Below are 18,058 nucleotides of genomic sequence, written 5' to 3' on the forward strand. Positions count from 1 at the left end.
TTTTCAAACGTGACAGTAAATCGTCACGCTCGATGCTAAATGAGCATCGAAGAATATGCGAAAATGTCAAATGAAAAAGAAAACACTGTTTTTATTGACTGTATCGAAAGATACTTGCGTGTGTAGAAATTATACAGAATTATGGGTTCAGAGTGAGAATTTTGTTGGTGACGTTGAAAGGCAAGAATATTCTTGAGATCGTTGAAGAATCACAAAACAAATCTCGCAAATACGCAGTTTAAAATCTCGTTCGGCGTGCGTTCAAAACGACTCGCATGCGCAGTGTCAGTCACTGTGCACATGCACAGCTGCAGTACACGTCAAATTAGAAAGGTTAAAGCAGACAGCATAAATAAAATCTGTATTTACAAAGCATAAAATCACGATTTAAAACGGTCAATTGCAAATCATTGAAAGTGGCATTGATCCTTTCTTTATTTAATCGAAATTTCATTGAAGATATGTATTTTTAAAACTGTATTTTTATAATTGAATTTAATGCATGGTCTACTACTGATGCTCGATAAGGTTAATATGTATTTTTCTACACGTTAAGCGATAGCGTACTACAATTTATACTCCGTCTCCGTATTTAAATGAGAAAAAGGAATAAAATATATTTCTCAAAGCGACTGTTGATTCTGTTCACTTTCCTACTTCACTTTCCTCATCAGAATGTTCGATTCAGTTGCTTTAAGAATGAAGATGTTGTCAGTAGATTTACATGTGTATTTTTCAATTTTCTTCGCTATTTATATCCTATTTATATCTCTTTTACACATATTAAATGCACAGGTTAAAGTTAATAATTATCCACATTTTACTTTTGATCTATAAGTTTTACTTTGTCACTTTTCAGATAAACTTTTGCATTCTTAAACACTATAAGTGGTTGAATATTAATTTTTTCTTATTATTATGACTGTTACTTCTTTTACCGATATACTTGGTATGCGTATTCAATGAATTGCTGGAATGAAAAGTAAATTATTCAAGGATTTTACATTCATATGATTTTATCAAACTTACAAGAGTATGTGGAATGTATTGAATTGTAATTCACAATGTTCAAATTGGAATCATATATAACACCAGTAATCCTCAGTTATGTTGAAAAATATGTGAAAAATTTTAAACCAGAACAATCTCAGGTATGTATGTATATATGTATATACATATCTGTGTATATATTATTATGTAATAATAAATCTATATTTCTTTTTGTCATATACATGTATTATATCTGATTTCATATTTTAGGTTTCCTTATGGGGTGGTGATGCATCATTTCAAAATCTTGATCTAAGGCTAGAAGTTTTGGAAGAACAACTGAATCTTCCCTTTGTTTTCGTTAGTGGTCATATACATGAATTACTTATTCATGTTCCTTGGGTAAAAATTACTTCGGAGCCAATTGTAATTACCATTAATACAATAGGTAAATATTAGACAATGTGATTCGCATTTAATTAAAACATATAAAAGTACAATTTTAACCTTTATTTTAGAATGTATTTTAAAATTAAAAGATGATAATAAAGTGGAGACCAATCCTACCTCCTTACAAAGAAGGCAAGAGATATCACAGTAAGCAACTGATTGCTGTTACTAAAATACATATTAAGCAAAGTTTAAGTAAATTTCTACTTATTACTATTTAATTTATATTTATAGGGAAGAAGCTCCTCCTGGGTACATAAAAAGCATAGTAACAAAAGTTGTAAATAACATAACAATTAATTGTAATAATTTAATCCTAAAGTATGTGGAAGAAGATATAGTTCTTAGTGTCAATGTCAGATTTTTAAGCATGCAAACTGTTGATAACAAATGGGAACCAGCATTTACTGGTATGTATCTCATATTATGATCCTTCTAACAATATCTTTTAAGATTGTATGTATAAAATTATATATCTATATATATACTTTTTTAGATGTCAATGCATATGAAGTTATGCTTAGAAAAGTTATTACTATTCAAGATCTAACACTATGTTTAGATAAAATGGATGCATCTGGAAAAATAGAAATATATCAGGTATTAATGTAATATTTTTTATAATTGGTTGTAAATTGGTTTGTGTTTAAAGTACGAAAATATGCTATTTTGTCATGTAGGATCCTGTTCTATATCGATGTTCAGTTATAATACGTTTAATTATAAACTATCACAGTAATACTGCAAGGAAAGCTTCTATTACACGATTAGACCTTCATTGTCAAAAAATGGAATTCAGTATAACGGAACAACAAGTACCAATGTTACTTAGATTAGCTGCCTTAATAATGGCTTTGCAAACAAAACAATTTCCAATTATCAAAGAAAAATCATTAATTTCTGCAGAAGAAAGAGAAGATAGTATACAAGGTTCTACTTCATTTTATTTCATGCAAAATAAAATTATATCGTGTCATTTTGTTTTATAATATATTATCTTGTAATATTGTAGATGATACAGATCATGTGATTGGAACAGCTACAGACAGTACAGGATGGGGTGGATGGGCTTGGAACATGATGTCATCTCTGTTACCTATTGAATGGGACAATGACTGGTCTACAGAGCAGCAAATGGCTTATTCTGGACATACCATTCATTTAGGCATATACGTACAAGATGCAACTTTAACTTTTAAGGTATTTATTTGAAATAAATTGAAAGAGGAAATTAATAATTGTGTTCTTTTTTTTACATAGACAGTCGAAAATGTTAAGGAACAATTGTTTTATAAATCTCGTAAGCTTCGATATAAATCGTTTTTAACATTGCGATTAAATGGTGTAGTAGTTGATACATTGCTCCAAGGAATTGCAATGACCAGTTTTCAAATCGGAATGGGCTACATACGCGTATATCCAAGAGGAAGTTGTAGCTGTGGTCATCTTGAAGTAGTCGATGGAGCACAAGTAATATTTTACACTAATACTAATTTAGAGATAGAGACAAGAGAATCACATAATGTACATATAATGACCTATTTTGTTTAGCCACCTTTGTATTTAGTAGCTGGCAAGATTAATACTCGGTACTTAAAAGATTCATTATTTGATGATGAATCAGTGGAAAATAAAGGCAAAAAACGGGAGTATAGGCAAGGGATATATTACTATTTATGCACAGCTTCAGGTAATGAACCTTTAAATTTATATTCGTAATTTTGAATTTAGTATTAAATATTTATATAAAATGTATTTAGAGGAGAGACTAATAGAACGATGTCCCGCGTTCTCCATGGATTACGTTCATTGCGTCGAATTGCCAGACGATATAACACCTGAAAAACTGGCAGAGTTTGGATCTAATTTTGAGTATAGGTAATCAGGCACTAAATAATTCTTAGAAAAAATTTAACACAAAGAGATAATTTCGTAAACTTTTTTTCAGTAATTTCCGCGAACGTAGAATAATGAGATATATTATAGGTGATTTAACTATTAGATTATGTTCTGGTGTTTTTCACCGTATCGAAACAATAAAACAAGCTGCCGCAAACTATGATTACAATCCATATCTCGTTACGAAACCAGGTATGCTTGAATAATAATTTTCCAAATAATTTTTATTCAAACAATTGTGCATCATTTATAAATTTCAGATCCACTTGTGGATGAACTTCCTCCAGTTACATTGGAAGAATACGAAGCACTAAGAGAAAATGTATCCATGGTTGAGACAAAATTAATAATAGTTAAAGCATCGCTTCAATTGCAATTGGCGGATCATTCTATTACCGGACTTCCACGACAACGAAAGATAATTGAAAGTCGAGTAAGTAGTAAGTGCCCTAATATACGTAGACATATAATAAATAACATTATGTTACTATTATTTATTCTTTTCATATTATCTTGCTAGACGACGCCTTTAACACCTGCTCTTACAGACGATCCTTTTATGAGCATTGAATGTGACGAAGCAATAGCAACTATGCTTCAACCTTTATACCCGTTTAGACTTGCAGCTTGTGCATCCAAACAAACCGATCTTCCAACTGAAATGTTTGATCAGTGTCATAAGATTATTACATTGCAGGTAACAAAGAAGTTAATCCAACATATACGTGATTATTTTTCTTTTTCTTTTCCTAATATATACTTAACTAGGTAAATGGAGCAAGAAGTCAACTTTATTTGACGAAAGATTGTCACACATCAATAATAATGCCTTACTCTGTTGAATGTAACATCAAAAAATTATTGTACCCGCAATATTGGAGAAATGTCGATGTAATACATGAAACATACGCGGCACATATTGACAGTGTTACAGTTACCGGAACAAAAGCGAAGTTAATGGCTGCTGTATCTATCTTGACATCAATTTTTGATTCTAATGATACAACCAACCCTCTTGTCTGTTCCTCTTTATTTAGCGACGCTTGTCAAGAAACAAGTACGTATTACACTATCGTATCGATTAATCGGAAATATTTAAACATATTGTATTTTATATTGTAAACATTTCCTAGATCCTGTATATCTGGAATTGTTACTGGAAAATATAAATTGCAAAAAGTTATCATCTCTGGTTACGATATCAAATGAATTGAATATAAGTTCGGTAAAAGTGTTTGCTCTTAATGAGTCACAGCAAGCCTTTATATTTTCAGGGCCAGAAAGTAATATTTACGGGTTGGTATTCTTTAAATATTTTAGCTCTAAATAAATCCAGTATTTATCATATCTTTTCTGTTTTAGTGATGAAAACAAATCACTAATAACGATTGTAATACAATTTCCACAAAATATTGAAAGACAAACGCATCCACCTCTGATTTCACTTCAAATGGCAGATATCAGGGCTTCGCTTGATCCGTTACTTTTTAAGTGGTTGGAATATCGTGTTACGTATTATAATTTGGGTACGTTGTATTGTACAACTCGACCCGAAGTCCAACAATTTGAAGGGGCGTCTTCAGACACTGGTACGAAGAAAAAGACATTCCCCAGTTTACACGAAAGTGTACACAGCTCCTCGGACAAGGAAAAACGAAAATCCGTCATAGCTACGGAAAAATCGAAAACTTTACAAAATGATGAGATTCAAAAAAAACATGATTCTAAATCCGAAAGTGAGAAACAGGTACATTGCTTAAAATTATTTAGGTAAACGATAATGACGAGGTTTCAAGTAACGGTCAATAATATTAACATTTTCTAAATTAATTATTTGCATAATTTTTTTATCAGTTATAAAAAATTAATCGGTGATAGAACTTACAGAATTTGGGAATATTGGCCAGATTAGCAGAACTGTATCCATGGTGGTGTGGGCTGGTATTAAGTGGATGTGTTGGACATATTGTTATTTACATACCATCAATTACAATGAGTGGTATTGGTGCATATGGTAGGAACGCATGCAACTTTCATACTCTTATATATTAGTAATTCTTTGTAATACTGATTTTTATTAATCAATGTAGGTATAGAGGAAGCCAAGGACAGAGCATTAAAAAACGATAATAAATTACAAATACTGATAATAAAATTACCTTCTCTTCTTATTCATTCATCCAATATAAGTTTCGAATTACTCGCACCGTATCTTCAGGAATTACCTGTTAAATTACCGAGATCAGTGTGGACGAATAGTAAGTAGTAAAAAATATACCAGAAAACATAATTCTCACAGTGATTTATTTCAGAATTGCAAAGTTTCCCGTGGACACTGAGCCTTGTTGACTTCCATTGTTATATGTTACAAGAGCACACCCAGAAAAACTTTATTAAAAGGGTATCGGTAAATGCTACAGTTGCTCTTACAACTAAAGCCGTAACATCCCCGTCTGGAGGAAGTGCGTTAGCTGCTTTAGGTGTTTGTGTTCATATTGATAATTCTCCCATTATTGTTTCGATATCCGAAGAACAGGTATTGCAATAAAATTACTTTATTTAATATTCGAAAGACATAAAAATATCGATACATAGTTATATAACCATATAAATTTCGTATTTACTATAGGTAGTTTTCACGAGTAAAATAATCTCAAATATTTTGAACGTACTGCGAGTTACTGTCAATAATAATAAAAGTATTGTAGCTAGTACTCAAATAAGTACCGAGGCACAAGTAGTTCTTCCTATCATACCTCAGACTCCATCTACACCAACACAATTATTATATCCCGAAGATACAACTACAAATTCGACCCTTTCAACATCAAAAGATGATAGTACACCAGGTATATTATAATTAAACTTATTTTTTTTTATAATTAAATAAATTTTATATTTTTGTGTGCGATATGATGTATTTTATAGATTCAGAAGAACTAGTTTTGACAGCATGGATTCAGTGGACCATAACGAAAATTGCGATTAAATTGTACGTGACAGAGAAAGAGACTTTATCTTCATTAAAATTGGTACTTGAACTGGAAGATATCATTACCTCTTTAGATTTACAACCTGTTTATTTCAAGCTAAAAAATAAAGTTACAACGGCCACTGTATTTCATTATACAAGGTATATTATCACATGAAAAGGTAATTTATGCAATTTTAATGTAATAGACACTAAAAATTTATTTTAACAGAGCACCGAATTCACCTACCTGGGATATCGGTGAGTACGTGGGTGCGGTTCTTTGTGGAAGAGAGGACAATTTAGAGAAAGGTGATGATTCTGGCTTTTTAAGTTTCACTCTTACTAGAGCAAAATCAGGAAACGTTCACACACGATGGGGGACCTACAAACGACACAAAAGTCAAAAGGTAGTTAATATTTAAAAACAATTAAATAATAGTTGGTAATATTCCATATTCTTCTTTGAAGTTTCAGAAAGACATAATAACAGAAACAACATTGTCTGCTAGTAGTTACATATCTGAGATAGTTATAAAAATACAAATGGTGGATATAATCTTACCTCTTACTATAGTTAGTAAATATATGCAATTGGCAAAACCTTTTATGGGTCTCTATCAACCTATTGAGAAAGATACAATCGAAATTTCCGAACAAAGTATAACCACATGCTTAAATAACATTACTAGTCTTGATAATGAAATGTTACCATTAATATATCTGGACTTTAAGGGACTTAGATTAATGCTACCAGTTTCAAATATAACGAAATTGAAACCACAGCATGATCTATTAATGATTCAATTAGATGGAGTTCGTATCACACCTCATGCAGAAAATCCAATTTGTAGAACTCCTTTGAGATTAGATATATATCAACTCGCGGCTCAAGCAAATATTTTAAGTATACCTGGTTCTGCTGTGGAAGATCGGCAATATCAGATTAATATAAAGAATATATGTGCCCACACAACTACCTGGAAGAATTATCAAATGACTATAAATAAGAAAATGTCTCAATCATATTTATACACTATGAACGAAAATCCAGCATTAGAATGGAATAAACTTGGACATGGAAGTAGTTTAGAGCGACAATTCTCCACACTTCCGCTTTTGTCAAAATTCGATTTGTGCTTGATCATTGCTCCGCCTGTTCTATTTAAACCAGATGTCACGGTGTGTGGAAGTGCAATTGAAGTAAATTGTATCACAGATATCGAAGTAACAATAAATTTAGACCAAATTCAGTTGATTTCAATATTAAATAACGAACTAAAGAACTTGTTCCTCGGAAATTTCGAACGAGACAAAAATACAAATACATATATCAGCATATCACAGAAGCCTCTTTCAACTGTGGGAAGTATTAAACAAATTACATGGACAAAACAATCTTCTGATGACATAGATGTTGATGTCACTAAGGATAGCGGTATAGATTTTGAAACGTCTAGCATAAATTCAACAATTATTGGCAAGCCTATCTCTGCGGATACTTCAATACTTTTACCATTCGAATTTCTGGTGAACTGTGGAAAAATAACGTTCGTACTTTATGACATTCATCCAGCAGTTACAGAGTATGAAGTTGATATAAATGAAGTTGAAGAGGATGAGGGTGAAAGTCAGAAACAACCCCTTCTTTACACGATGGTCAATCAGCCAAATATTTATTTTTCGCAACAGCATCCATTGCAAAAAGTACAAGTATCTTGTTTCGATATAACAATGGCACTTGGGGATAAAGATAACAAGGAATTAATTTCAATACCAAGAGAAAAGGATTTCAAAGTTTTTATGATTGAAACAAAAAACGGAGACTTACATCCGGATACAGGCATTCCTCCATCCTTCATAACAATGAAATATGAAAAAACTATAGGAAAGAATCCACAGTTCCTTATAGATGTCGGTAGACCTACAAAAATTTATTTCTCTTTGTCAAGACTGAATCAGATATATATTATAAAAAGTAAGATATTATCATGCTTTATAAAACAATATGAAATAATGCCAGAACAAGACGATAACATGAAAAAATCTTCAGTAATGAAATCGAAAAAGATAAATTGGCCTGACATGAATGTATGTACAAAACAAATCGTAGTATCCCTCAAGACCGATTCCGGAGCCGAAATAATAGCCAGTTTAGCTTCTTTATCCGGGAATATTTCATCTCTTCTTAGACCTGACAGAATATATTCTAATACGTCTGTAGATTCTTTTATCATATCGGCGATTCTTAATGGCAATATAAAAGTGCTTTTGAATCCGTGGTGCTGTAATATTACTATATGCTTGCTTTGGGAGACTTGGTTGAATGTCGAATCTATTCCTCAAATACAAGTACAGGCAGATAGTGATAGTCTTTATTTGGATTTCGGACCAGAACAGATGAAGATTATGAAAAATGTTATGGAAGATGTCCAACTACTATTAAATGAATTGACAAGATCATCTTCAAAGTGCAAAACTAACGAAAAGCAAATTATTCTGTCAACTGAGCAACATTATAAGGACGATCTCAAAGCAGGTGCATTCCAGTTTGTAAATGGAAATGCAGACGAACTACCTTTTCCGTATCAAGTAAATTTCATATCATCTACTTCTCCAATAGAAACTTTAAGAAATAATTTAATGTTTTAACTTATTATTTAATTCATCAGGTTATTTTCTTCACTTGTCCCCAACAATCAATGGCTTGGAGATATCCTCAACCAAGAACATTAACTAAAATACACGTATCCCCAGTACCATTTGAAGTAAGTAAAAAAGAAAAAACAAAATAATAATAGATAATATTTTAAGATTTGGTTTAATTTTATAACAATCCTTTTACATTTTTAGACACTGGATTCTGACAGTGGATACGTTGACAAAGTACTGTGCGCTCTCGAATATTGGAGCGACTCTCACATGTCCTATCAGCGATACGCCGACTTTTATCTGTCAGAAACAGATTCCTATCGTTTGGAGCTTCCTGAGAAGGCTCCAGCAAGGGCAGTAGCTTGCATATGGCGCGTAGTTCTATTATTAAACAATAATCGACCATTCTCTAAAACCATAATCTCGGCCCGTGTTCTTGCCGCCTGTTTACGCATCGATTCTTATTTCAATTCTTCGATTATACCTAACATACAAGCCGCGCTCAATATTGGCACTATACACTTATCAATGTACAATCATCTTAGTACTCTTACATACAACAATTTACAGCCTCCCTTGAAGAATTACGCTCTAAAAGGTACTGTACCCGAAACTCAATGTTTCATGACCTTAGAACATAAAGGAGCCATACTTGTACTTAATAGATGGATTAACGGTTCAATGTTGATTGATATTAGCGGAACATTTGGAGTGCACATACTAGATTACGGTCATTTAACGATGCAGGAAATATTAGATCCTCTAGAGGCGAGACTTCAATTGTCGTTATCTGACAAAACGGACATATCTTTCACGTGCAGTCCATTTGCGTTAAAGTTGAGCCCAACGATAGCTCATACGCTTGCAGTTTCAATACACTTGTGGTATTCGTCCTTGGAAGAAGAAAATAAAACCACGATTTTATTCGCACGCTACGTGATGGCTAACGATAGCAATGTGCCTATACTTTTTGGTCAAAGTGGTACAGGAGACAATATATTATTAGAAAGTAGGCAGTGTATCTTTTATTCCTGGAGAAATATCGGCAACAAAATGTTACGGATAGCGATAGAAGAAAATATTTGGTTGTGGAGCAAACCATTTTCCGTCGGCACTGATGGGATTCAAGCCGTCGAGTTCAGTAATTCTGTCACAAAAACGTCAGCATTCGTAAGCGTTACGTCACTCTCAGCTACGCAGAAGCTTGTAACATTCTCCGGCCAGCTTGTAATTTCAAATCAATTGATCGACAATTTCGAAATGAAGTTAGTTAAATACGAAGCTGATATCGGATCAAAGGTGACCGTGCTGAAAGATATATATCCTGTTTCTGGCAAAACTCGACCGCCCTCGGTTATACTTGACGGAAGCAAAAAAATGGCCATACGTCTGCGATTTACCAATGTTCCAAATTTATCTTGGACGGGGGACATTCCTCTTCAGCCCAATGCGAAATGGGGCCAGCCGTGGCTCGTTAAAGTTCCATTACAAGAACGTGGACAATTTTTAAGCATCTGGGTACGAATAATAACGCAAACAATTCAGGACAAAGTAAAAGTTCTGGCTGTGCTCAGTCCACTTTACATGATTCGCTCTCATTTACCAGTACCAGCCAGAGTACAAATGGATACACCTTCGTTGAAAATATCTCTGAGCACAATGGTGAATGGTCGGGGTGAAAGACAGCAACTTTATTGTCCTGGAACGTTCGAACATTTCCATCAGCTGACGTTTCAACTTGAAACCGGGGTTTCCACGTCTAATCCGTACGTGCCATTGTCATACAGTTCTGTTGATCAGAGAAAATTCTTTAGAAGGCCCGAAGTCGAAGATATTGATAGCATCCTGCAAGATCTTGAGACTCAGAAAGATGAAACAGAATGGCCGTTCCAAGGAGACGAGGTTGAAGAGTGGATATCCGCTGAACAGCCGCAGACACACGTGCAAGTGAAATATCAAGATGCTGGATTAGTTTCCAGTACTTTGCTGCTAGAATTACAGCCCTGGTGCTTTATATTAAACTCCATGGGCTGTCACTTGTCTCTCGTGTCAGAGGACATTGAACTCTGTCAGATTCCTCACTATGGAATCGTAACACCGCCAAAACTGGAAGGTACGTTTCACTTGTGCGTCGGTGTCGGTGATACGTTTTACACGTCCCAAGCGTTGCAGCTAGCTCGACCTGATTGGAGTCAAAGCTTCTACATGCCTCGAATCGGTGGTCTTATTCCTGTTGAAGGAAACATCAAGTCGTGCGTCGACTGTGGTTCAAGCGTTTCAATCATGAGCATCAATTCAAGTATGCACGAGGATATGCGTCTTGTGCGCGTGATGAGTAGCCACGTTATTAGTAACTTAACATCTCAGGAGTTGTGCGTAGCAACATTGGCAGTACACGAGGATGCAACTAGACTTGAACTGCCTAATGACCTTACTCCCTACAGCCTCAATATTTCGCCATCCGAAGACCAAAAACAAGGTATTCCGATTACACAATGGTACACATTGTATATGGAAGATATCATAGAGCCCCTTGTGCTCTATGTATCTTTAAGCATAGGACACAAATGGTCGTGTCCGATTCGAGTTGACCAGGGTATGAGTCGTAAATGCGTTGCTGTTCCCAATGGTTCTAGCAGTATGCCAGTAGTCATCACGATGCAGGAAGACAGGGGTACCATGTACATAATGATTCATGTGGATTATCACCCTCAGTTGTTGATTGAGAACACCTGCGCTTTCAAAGTTTTATTAGGTCAAGCTAACGAAACGGCAGAGGCAATAATACCAGATGCCTCGCATTTTACATGGATTTGCGAAATAGAAAGTAACGCAACGAGTCATTATTCCATTCCATCCGTGAGTAACAGGCTACCTGATGCACCGCTTGCTAACACATCAAATATACTGCTGTTCTCTGCTGTGACAAGCAGTCACAACGAATCACAGACCATCAGAAGTAAGGAATTGCGATGGTCGAGAGGTATAAATTTATCCGCCATATCAAGCACACCAGTGGATCAGTATGTGCGTCTACCATCTTATGGCGATGTAAAGTTAATCATGCAGAATCGTTGTTACACCACCTACATCAGTATTGTTCCAATATCTCAAGTAGAAGTATCCGCAAGGGACATCCGAACTCGACTTCTGCAAAAAGAAAACGAGACAAAGGATTTGGTAACGATGCGTGATAAATTTACTTCTGATCCGGATGATCAGCCAATTATAAATGTACAAAGTTCTGAAAGCTCGACGTCGATAACAACCTTCTTTTCGGCTCAAGACGAAACACTAATTACAGAAACTAAAACTGCTTCGCAGCTAAATTTAAAACAGATAATAACAGATATGGAGAGTGTAAAGATCAATGCAAATGACGATACAAAGGATACTGAGGAGAATAATTCCAAAGAAGGATCTGCGACCATTTGCCTTCAGGGAGTCACCATCATCATCATGCATGATATGAATGAAAATGCTCAAAGAATCGAAGTGGCCAGCTTATCTATGACTGATGTTATAATCGCCATTAATGCTAGATCCAGAATTGTAAATTTACGTGCTTTCATAGGAGATCTACAATTAGACAACCAACTATTTGATCAAGGAGGTTTCGATTTTCCAGTAGTACTGATCAGCCAAAGTCCACTTACAATGAAAGAAACAGCATTTTATACGAGCAGTTGTTTAATAAATAAAATAGAACAAATAAGAGAAAATTCGTTAATTGCGATTGATTATGTATTAGAAAATCAAGGACAATTAAGAGGTATTTAATTATCTTTAAATGTATTTAAAAAGTTTCTCTATAAATATTAATTTCTTCGTAACATTTTTCAGCATCAAAAGACTTACATATAAAAATTGCACCAATTAGTGCCTATATTGAAGATACATACATAACTCAATTACTAAATTACGCAACTTCAATGGTACCACCTCGATTTTTGATACCAGACGATGTGAAAAAGACAAGAACGTTAGTTTCAACTATCGGAGTGTACATTCCTGATTATATAGTGATTGACGCGAGAATATTAAGCGCCCCATTAAGATTACAAAATTTAAAGATAGACCCTGTCTCTATCTTATTAAGTGTTCATACTTCTGTACGTTTATATGTGGCTTTAGATCACTCTCCTTTATATTTTGGTACTTTTGAGAAGAAGAGTATTTTAACTACACCTTATAGACTGGGCAATGCTCTTACAATGCATTACTTGTCTGGTGCTATATTTGGAGCAGGTATAAAGATTATACTATTCAAATTCTTTAATATTAGAAGTATAGTATTCTTTAATATTACACTATTCTTCTCAATTATTTAAATATAATTTAATATTACATTAAAACATTCGCACCTTAGGTTGGGTAGTAGGATCATTAGAAATATTAGGTTCTCCTGGCAGCTTAGCACAAGCTCTTGGTTCAGGACTTCGAGATTTTATTTCTCTCCCGTTTCAAGGCTTGTTACAAGGACCGTGGGGTTTCATCGTTGGAATAACACATGGCTCTGCCAGTTTAATGAGACATGTTACAGCAGGTATTAACATATGCAAGCATCCGCAATTAACTATCAATTAACTATCAAATTGATCTACTTATAATTTTATAATATTACATAGGTACGTTAAATTCTGTAACAAAACTCGCATCGAGCGTAGCTCGAAATTTAGATCGTCTGACACTCGACGAGGAACATCTTCAACGGCAAGAAGAATCCAGGAGAATGCGCCCTCAAGGAATGGCACAAGGACTATACCAAGGCTTAACAGGGCTTGGAATGAGTCTTCTTGGTACATATACATATTTTTAATTCATTGTTTCTTGTTCCTACAGTCTTTTTATTTTTCAGCCGCAGTTGCGGGTTTGGCTCATCATCCTTTACAACAAGTTTGGTCAGGAGAAATAACAACGAAAAGTCTTGTGACTGGTGTTGGACTTGGACTTGTTGGAGTAGTGACTAAACCTCTAAGTGGAGCTGCTGAACTAGTTGCGTTAACAGGACAGGGGTTACTTCAAGGAGCTGGCTGGAATTCTTTGCCTTCGGTAGATAATTATCACAGAGTTTATTTCAAATTTTGAAGTACTGAATTAGAGAAATTAGTTGGTAACAAACTAATCTTTACAGCCTCGACAACGACCAGTGGTTCAATACACTACCGGAAATAATAATGCAACGATTAGATATGCTTGGTGGTTGTTACCTTTACTTGAAAACAATCATGGGAATATTTTGCATGTTACTAATGCAGATTACGTGATCCAGCAAGGCAGTAGTCGTGCTATAACATTAGTTCTGACACGACATGCATTGTTGCTAGTTAATGCAGCTGAAGATAATGTAGAACGGATATATTTATTGAAAGATTTAACAAACGCCGATCACCATTTGGAATCAACAATATGTTTGTATTGCTGCCCTGAAACAACACAAACTAATAGATCTATATCTCCAGCACCGTACGAAGTACGATGTGTATTTTATCATTTTTCTGTTACATAATATTTGAGTGCAATACAATATTTATATTGAAAATTTCTTTTGTAGATGGATCGAGAAATGCGAGCACGAGTAGCTGAATATGTACGAACTAGCAGTACTGGTTTAGCTAGTGTTTCTACAAACAGCGATATACAGTCCGATATATTTGAGAACACTACTCCCAACTCTGACCGTACGCTTACATTTTACGTTTCACCAGATTCACGCAACTATTTATTATCGTTGTTTAACATCGCTAAACGGCAAAGTCAAGGTAGCGGATTTACGGTGTTATAATGAATAAATAGAACTAGAATTATTTTTTTCCTTCAGAATTAGATTTATAAAAAATGAAAAGTGATAAAGTAGTATTATATTCAAAAATTATTCAAGAAAATGCGAGACAAGACCGAATTATACTATATGTACATATTTATAATAACATTTTTAATCTTATTCCGGGTAATGGATTTAAATTTATGAACTTTATTTCGTAAAAATGTGCTGTAATGTGTTGCACAGAGAAAAATATGCACAAGAAGACGTTCTTACAAAGGAAATGTTTTTTTTAATTTTATATGAAAATTTGTACTATGAAAAATTCTCTACAATCTTTATTTATTAAATAACGTATATAATGTACATATCGTAGAAAAATCATAGAAGTATGTATGCAAATTTAAGTACAATGGACTCATTCTCACATATACATATTCTGTGCAAGTTCTTCACATATTCGTTACGAATAATATAAATAAAATTTATAATATAATATAAATATAATAATTTGATAAATTTTTCATAACTTAAACAGATCCATCTAAAGATGCTATGTTATCATACATTGCTCATCATTATTTGATATATATATAACTAGAAGTTCACAGGATATAATAAAATGTAAAAAATTTTATATATTTATTAAAGAAATCATATTTTATTTACAATATGTCACGTTGATCGTTCGTAATTAATAATCCAACACAAATAATATGAAGAAATAAGTCAATTATTTATTCATAAATTCGTTCTACTTCGTTATTCTTATAAGGCATACCACAAGATGTACATTCATTATTTTTCACTGATATTAAGACTTTTCTACATAAAATATGCTTACATGGGAGCTGATAAAAAATGCCATTAGGGCAACAGGAACAACTAGTTAATTTCAAGTTTGACTCATTCTGTCTTGGAATGTTATTAAAACGTTTTAAATTAGGTACTGCTATATTAGTGTCAAAATCTATTTCATTATCAACAGTTAAATTCACTATATCAGTACAATTATTTTTTTGCTCTCCATCTGAATTTTTAGAAAGATGTATGGTGGAAGTATAACAATTGGCAGTTATTTTTTTCTTTGCTGGTTTAATTAATGCAGCAGTTCGTTTTTGAGACATTACAACGACTGGCAATTTATGACAAAGTTTCTTTTCTGCTTTTACAGAACTTACTATAGAACAATGAAACTTTGGTTTAATATTGTTTGAAGTTTCAATTATATTTCTTTTTAACAAATAATTAGGAACTTCTGCTACCTTTTTATTAAATACATCACCGTTAGCAGACAATGTACGGCCTAACACTCTTGGTAACTTTTTAATTTCCTCGTCATTGCTATTTTCAAGCAAAAATTTATCTATCCTTATTTTTAAAGCATTTGCTATAACAGGTTTACGATCTTCACTAAATGGCAAACCGGTAAAAGGATCAGTCAATCTTCTTCCCCACATTGCTTCAGTTTCTTCATGTTTCAGTAACGTACTTTGATCAATTATTTTTCCACTTGGCAAGAGAATTGGTTGAGTCATGATTTCATAAGTAATAGCATCTAAAAAACATTCTGGAACTTGCAGATTTGATTCCAATGTTTCTCTAAAATAAATACATATACAGAGTTAATAAATAATATACTATATATTAGTACTTATACTAAGAAATAATTGTATTCTAATACTATTATAATAATTAATTTTATAATTTCATTTACTTAGTATCCTTAGTATTAGCAGATGAACTGGTGCTTTCACATTTTTTCACAGATTCAATTGAGCAAGATTGTTGTTTAAACCACAAAGTAGAAATAGCAGCTACAGTATCTTTTCTACAGCGTGGTGATACAGTTCCCCATACTGTAATCTTACCTAATGCAGGTACTGAATTCTCCGTTTTACATATACAAATTCTTAAACTATTTGTGTGTGTTGTTAAGTACTGCAGAGAGGACTTTATAAAACGTTTTAAAAAATTACTTGGAGTAGAAATTGTTTCATGATTAATACTTGATGGACAAAATAATAAACCGGCGTCTGTAGAGTTTAAAAATCCACTGCCTAATAAATTATAAGGTACATTGGCATCGTTGCTAGTTTTGGCATACAATTGAAAACCTGATGATTTTTGAGAACCAACTTGTGGCCAAATTAGAATATGGTTGATGCACACGTTGCATAGGAAAGTAATATCAATATTTATGGGAGGCTTGATACAAGCATATGCCAAAAATCCTTTGTCAGAATCACTTATTAAATTAGTAATTTCATATCCTTCTGTGTTGACAGCACTACATTGAATTTCTGGCTTTAAACGAGGATCACAGAAGTTGAAAAGCATTTTCTTGCTCTAAAAACGTATGAAACAGCATGCTTCGTAGGAATTTTTAATTCTACTAATATCGAATGAAATCGAAAATAACCTAACCTCAACTGCTGTTACACAGTCAGGTTAGTAAGCGTCGAAACGCGTCGAATTTCTGAGTGTAAAGTAAAAGCACGTGGACAAAACAAAGTGAACTTCTTTCAAAGAATCAACGTGAAAAAATGGAAGTAATAAAGCAAGAAATTGACAGCAGTGTCAAAGAAGTCGAGACTGGTGATAGTACAGAAACTAAATATGAAGAAAAATTAAAATTTACGAGTTCTATAGCCAAACCTATGGCTCCAAAAAAATTAACCAAAAAAATTTATAAATGCATCAAAAAAGGTATTTTTGTATATGTATAATTGTATATATACAATTGTATATAATTGTATATATACAATTATGAATGAATTGAATATGTATAATTTCTTAAACATGATTATTTATAATTTGTAATATAACCACGTTTCAGCTGCAAAATATAAATCTTACCTTCGAAATGGTTTGAAGGATGTTCAGAAGCACCTTCGCAAAGGAGAAAAAGGGTAAAATGAATTTTTTATCTATGACTGCAATTAGATATTTGTAGTTCAATAATCAAAATAATCAATAATCGAAAAGCTATTTGTGTAAAAGTATATTTGTATATTTTTGCCAGATTGATTGTCTTTGCTGGAGACGTATTTCCAATAGAAATCATGTGCCATTTACCAATTGTATGTGAAGACAAGAATATTCCATATTGCTTCACACCTTCAAAACAAGATATCGGTGCTGCTATGGGTGTAAAAAGAGGCAGTCTTATGGTACTTATTAAAGAGCATGAAGAATACAAAGAACTTTATGAGGAAATTAGGAATACAATGATAACATTATCAACGCCATTATAGATGTGCATTGAATCATTTGTATTTTTTACCATTTTGTAAATAGAATAAATTAATCTATTCTTTAAGAAGAGAAAA

The 18,058-nt window shown here is 33.3% G+C and overlaps 3 protein-coding genes across 7 annotated transcripts in view; 2 read left to right on the top strand and 1 right to left on the bottom strand.

Annotated features, from left to right (window-relative positions):
• Nucleotides 1-14,755, top strand: part of LOC122533882 (vacuolar protein sorting-associated protein 13B) — a 28,582-nt gene extending 13,827 nt beyond the window's left edge. The window contains exons 1-32 of one of the 5 annotated variants that reach the window (XM_043664008.1): nucleotides 6-528; nucleotides 860-1,151; nucleotides 1,261-1,438; nucleotides 1,509-1,587; nucleotides 1,675-1,850; nucleotides 1,937-2,040; nucleotides 2,121-2,370; nucleotides 2,453-2,640; nucleotides 2,701-2,910; nucleotides 2,992-3,130; nucleotides 3,201-3,318; nucleotides 3,389-3,531; nucleotides 3,600-3,772; nucleotides 3,860-4,036; nucleotides 4,108-4,396; nucleotides 4,473-4,635; nucleotides 4,702-5,086; nucleotides 5,218-5,353; nucleotides 5,430-5,597; nucleotides 5,652-5,875; nucleotides 5,969-6,188; nucleotides 6,268-6,472; nucleotides 6,543-6,720; nucleotides 6,782-8,902; nucleotides 8,983-9,078; nucleotides 9,164-12,734; nucleotides 12,806-13,210; nucleotides 13,332-13,508; nucleotides 13,591-13,761; nucleotides 13,821-14,014; nucleotides 14,097-14,435; nucleotides 14,517-14,755. In XM_043664008.1, the coding sequence (XP_043519943.1) occupies nucleotides 1,065-1,151; nucleotides 1,261-1,438; nucleotides 1,509-1,587; nucleotides 1,675-1,850; nucleotides 1,937-2,040; nucleotides 2,121-2,370; nucleotides 2,453-2,640; nucleotides 2,701-2,910; nucleotides 2,992-3,130; nucleotides 3,201-3,318; nucleotides 3,389-3,531; nucleotides 3,600-3,772; nucleotides 3,860-4,036; nucleotides 4,108-4,396; nucleotides 4,473-4,635; nucleotides 4,702-5,086; nucleotides 5,218-5,353; nucleotides 5,430-5,597; nucleotides 5,652-5,875; nucleotides 5,969-6,188; nucleotides 6,268-6,472; nucleotides 6,543-6,720; nucleotides 6,782-8,902; nucleotides 8,983-9,078; nucleotides 9,164-12,734; nucleotides 12,806-13,210; nucleotides 13,332-13,508; nucleotides 13,591-13,761; nucleotides 13,821-14,014; nucleotides 14,097-14,435; nucleotides 14,517-14,747 (11,295 nt within the window). In that variant the 5' untranslated portion in view covers nucleotides 6-528; nucleotides 860-1,064 and the 3' untranslated portion in view covers nucleotides 14,748-14,755. Of the gene's footprint in view, nucleotides 1-5; nucleotides 529-859; nucleotides 1,152-1,260; nucleotides 1,439-1,508; nucleotides 1,588-1,674; nucleotides 1,851-1,936; nucleotides 2,041-2,120; nucleotides 2,371-2,452; nucleotides 2,641-2,700; nucleotides 2,911-2,991; nucleotides 3,131-3,200; nucleotides 3,319-3,388; nucleotides 3,532-3,599; nucleotides 3,773-3,859; nucleotides 4,037-4,107; nucleotides 4,397-4,472; nucleotides 4,636-4,701; nucleotides 5,087-5,217; nucleotides 5,354-5,429; nucleotides 5,598-5,651; nucleotides 5,876-5,968; nucleotides 6,189-6,267; nucleotides 6,473-6,542; nucleotides 6,721-6,781; nucleotides 8,903-8,982; nucleotides 9,079-9,163; nucleotides 12,735-12,805; nucleotides 13,211-13,331; nucleotides 13,509-13,590; nucleotides 13,762-13,820; nucleotides 14,015-14,096; nucleotides 14,436-14,516 lie in introns of those variants that run through there. The other 4 variants (XM_043664010.1, XM_043664011.1, XM_043664013.1 and 1 more) reach the window with 4 other exon arrangements.
• A 608-nt stretch (nucleotides 14,756-15,363) lies between these two features.
• Nucleotides 15,364-17,144, bottom strand: LOC122533883 (RING finger protein 37). The gene is made up of 2 exons (XM_043664014.1): nucleotides 16,444-17,144; nucleotides 15,364-16,328 (listed from the first exon to the last, which is right to left on the bottom strand). Exons 1-2 carry the CDS (start codon nucleotides 17,064-17,066, stop codon nucleotides 15,464-15,466), a joined length of 1,488 nt encoding a protein of 495 aa, XP_043519949.1. The 5' UTR covers nucleotides 17,067-17,144; the 3' UTR covers nucleotides 15,364-15,463.
• Nucleotides 17,145-17,196: 52 nt separating this feature from the next.
• On the top strand, nucleotides 17,197-18,048 carry LOC122533885 (H/ACA ribonucleoprotein complex subunit 2-like protein). Its single transcript, XM_043664016.1, has 3 exons — nucleotides 17,197-17,435; nucleotides 17,566-17,638; nucleotides 17,752-18,048. Exons 1-3 carry the CDS (start codon nucleotides 17,273-17,275, stop codon nucleotides 17,981-17,983), a joined length of 468 nt encoding a protein of 155 aa, XP_043519951.1. The 5' UTR covers nucleotides 17,197-17,272; the 3' UTR covers nucleotides 17,984-18,048.
• The last annotated feature ends 10 nt before the right edge of the window (nucleotides 18,049-18,058 follow it).

Source organism: Frieseomelitta varia, unplaced genomic scaffold, assembly GCF_011392965.1.
Source record: "Frieseomelitta varia isolate USP_RPSP 00005682 unplaced genomic scaffold, Fvar_1.2 scaffold_558, whole genome shotgun sequence".
Classification (NCBI taxonomy): Eukaryota; Metazoa; Arthropoda; class Insecta; order Hymenoptera; family Apidae; genus Frieseomelitta; species Frieseomelitta varia.

Bases quoted from the DNA above. Each gene is read 5' to 3' on its own strand.
- LOC122533883 (XM_043664014.1), bottom strand. From the start codon at position 17,066: ATGCTTTTCAACTTCTGTGATCCTCGTTTAAAGCCAGAAATTCAATGT. The intron at 16,329-16,443 runs GTAAATGAAATT...TATTTATTTTAG, and splicing joins GCTAATACTAAGGATACTAA to AGAAACATTGGAATCAAATC.
- LOC122533885 (XM_043664016.1), top strand. From the start codon at position 17,273: ATGGAAGTAATAAAGCAAGAAATTGACAGCAGTGTCAAAGAAGTCGAG. The intron at 17,436-17,565 runs GTATTTTTGTAT...ACCACGTTTCAG, and splicing joins TTATAAATGCATCAAAAAAG to CTGCAAAATATAAATCTTAC. The intron at 17,639-17,751 runs GTAAAATGAATT...TATTTTTGCCAG, and splicing joins CTTCGCAAAGGAGAAAAAGG to ATTGATTGTCTTTGCTGGAG.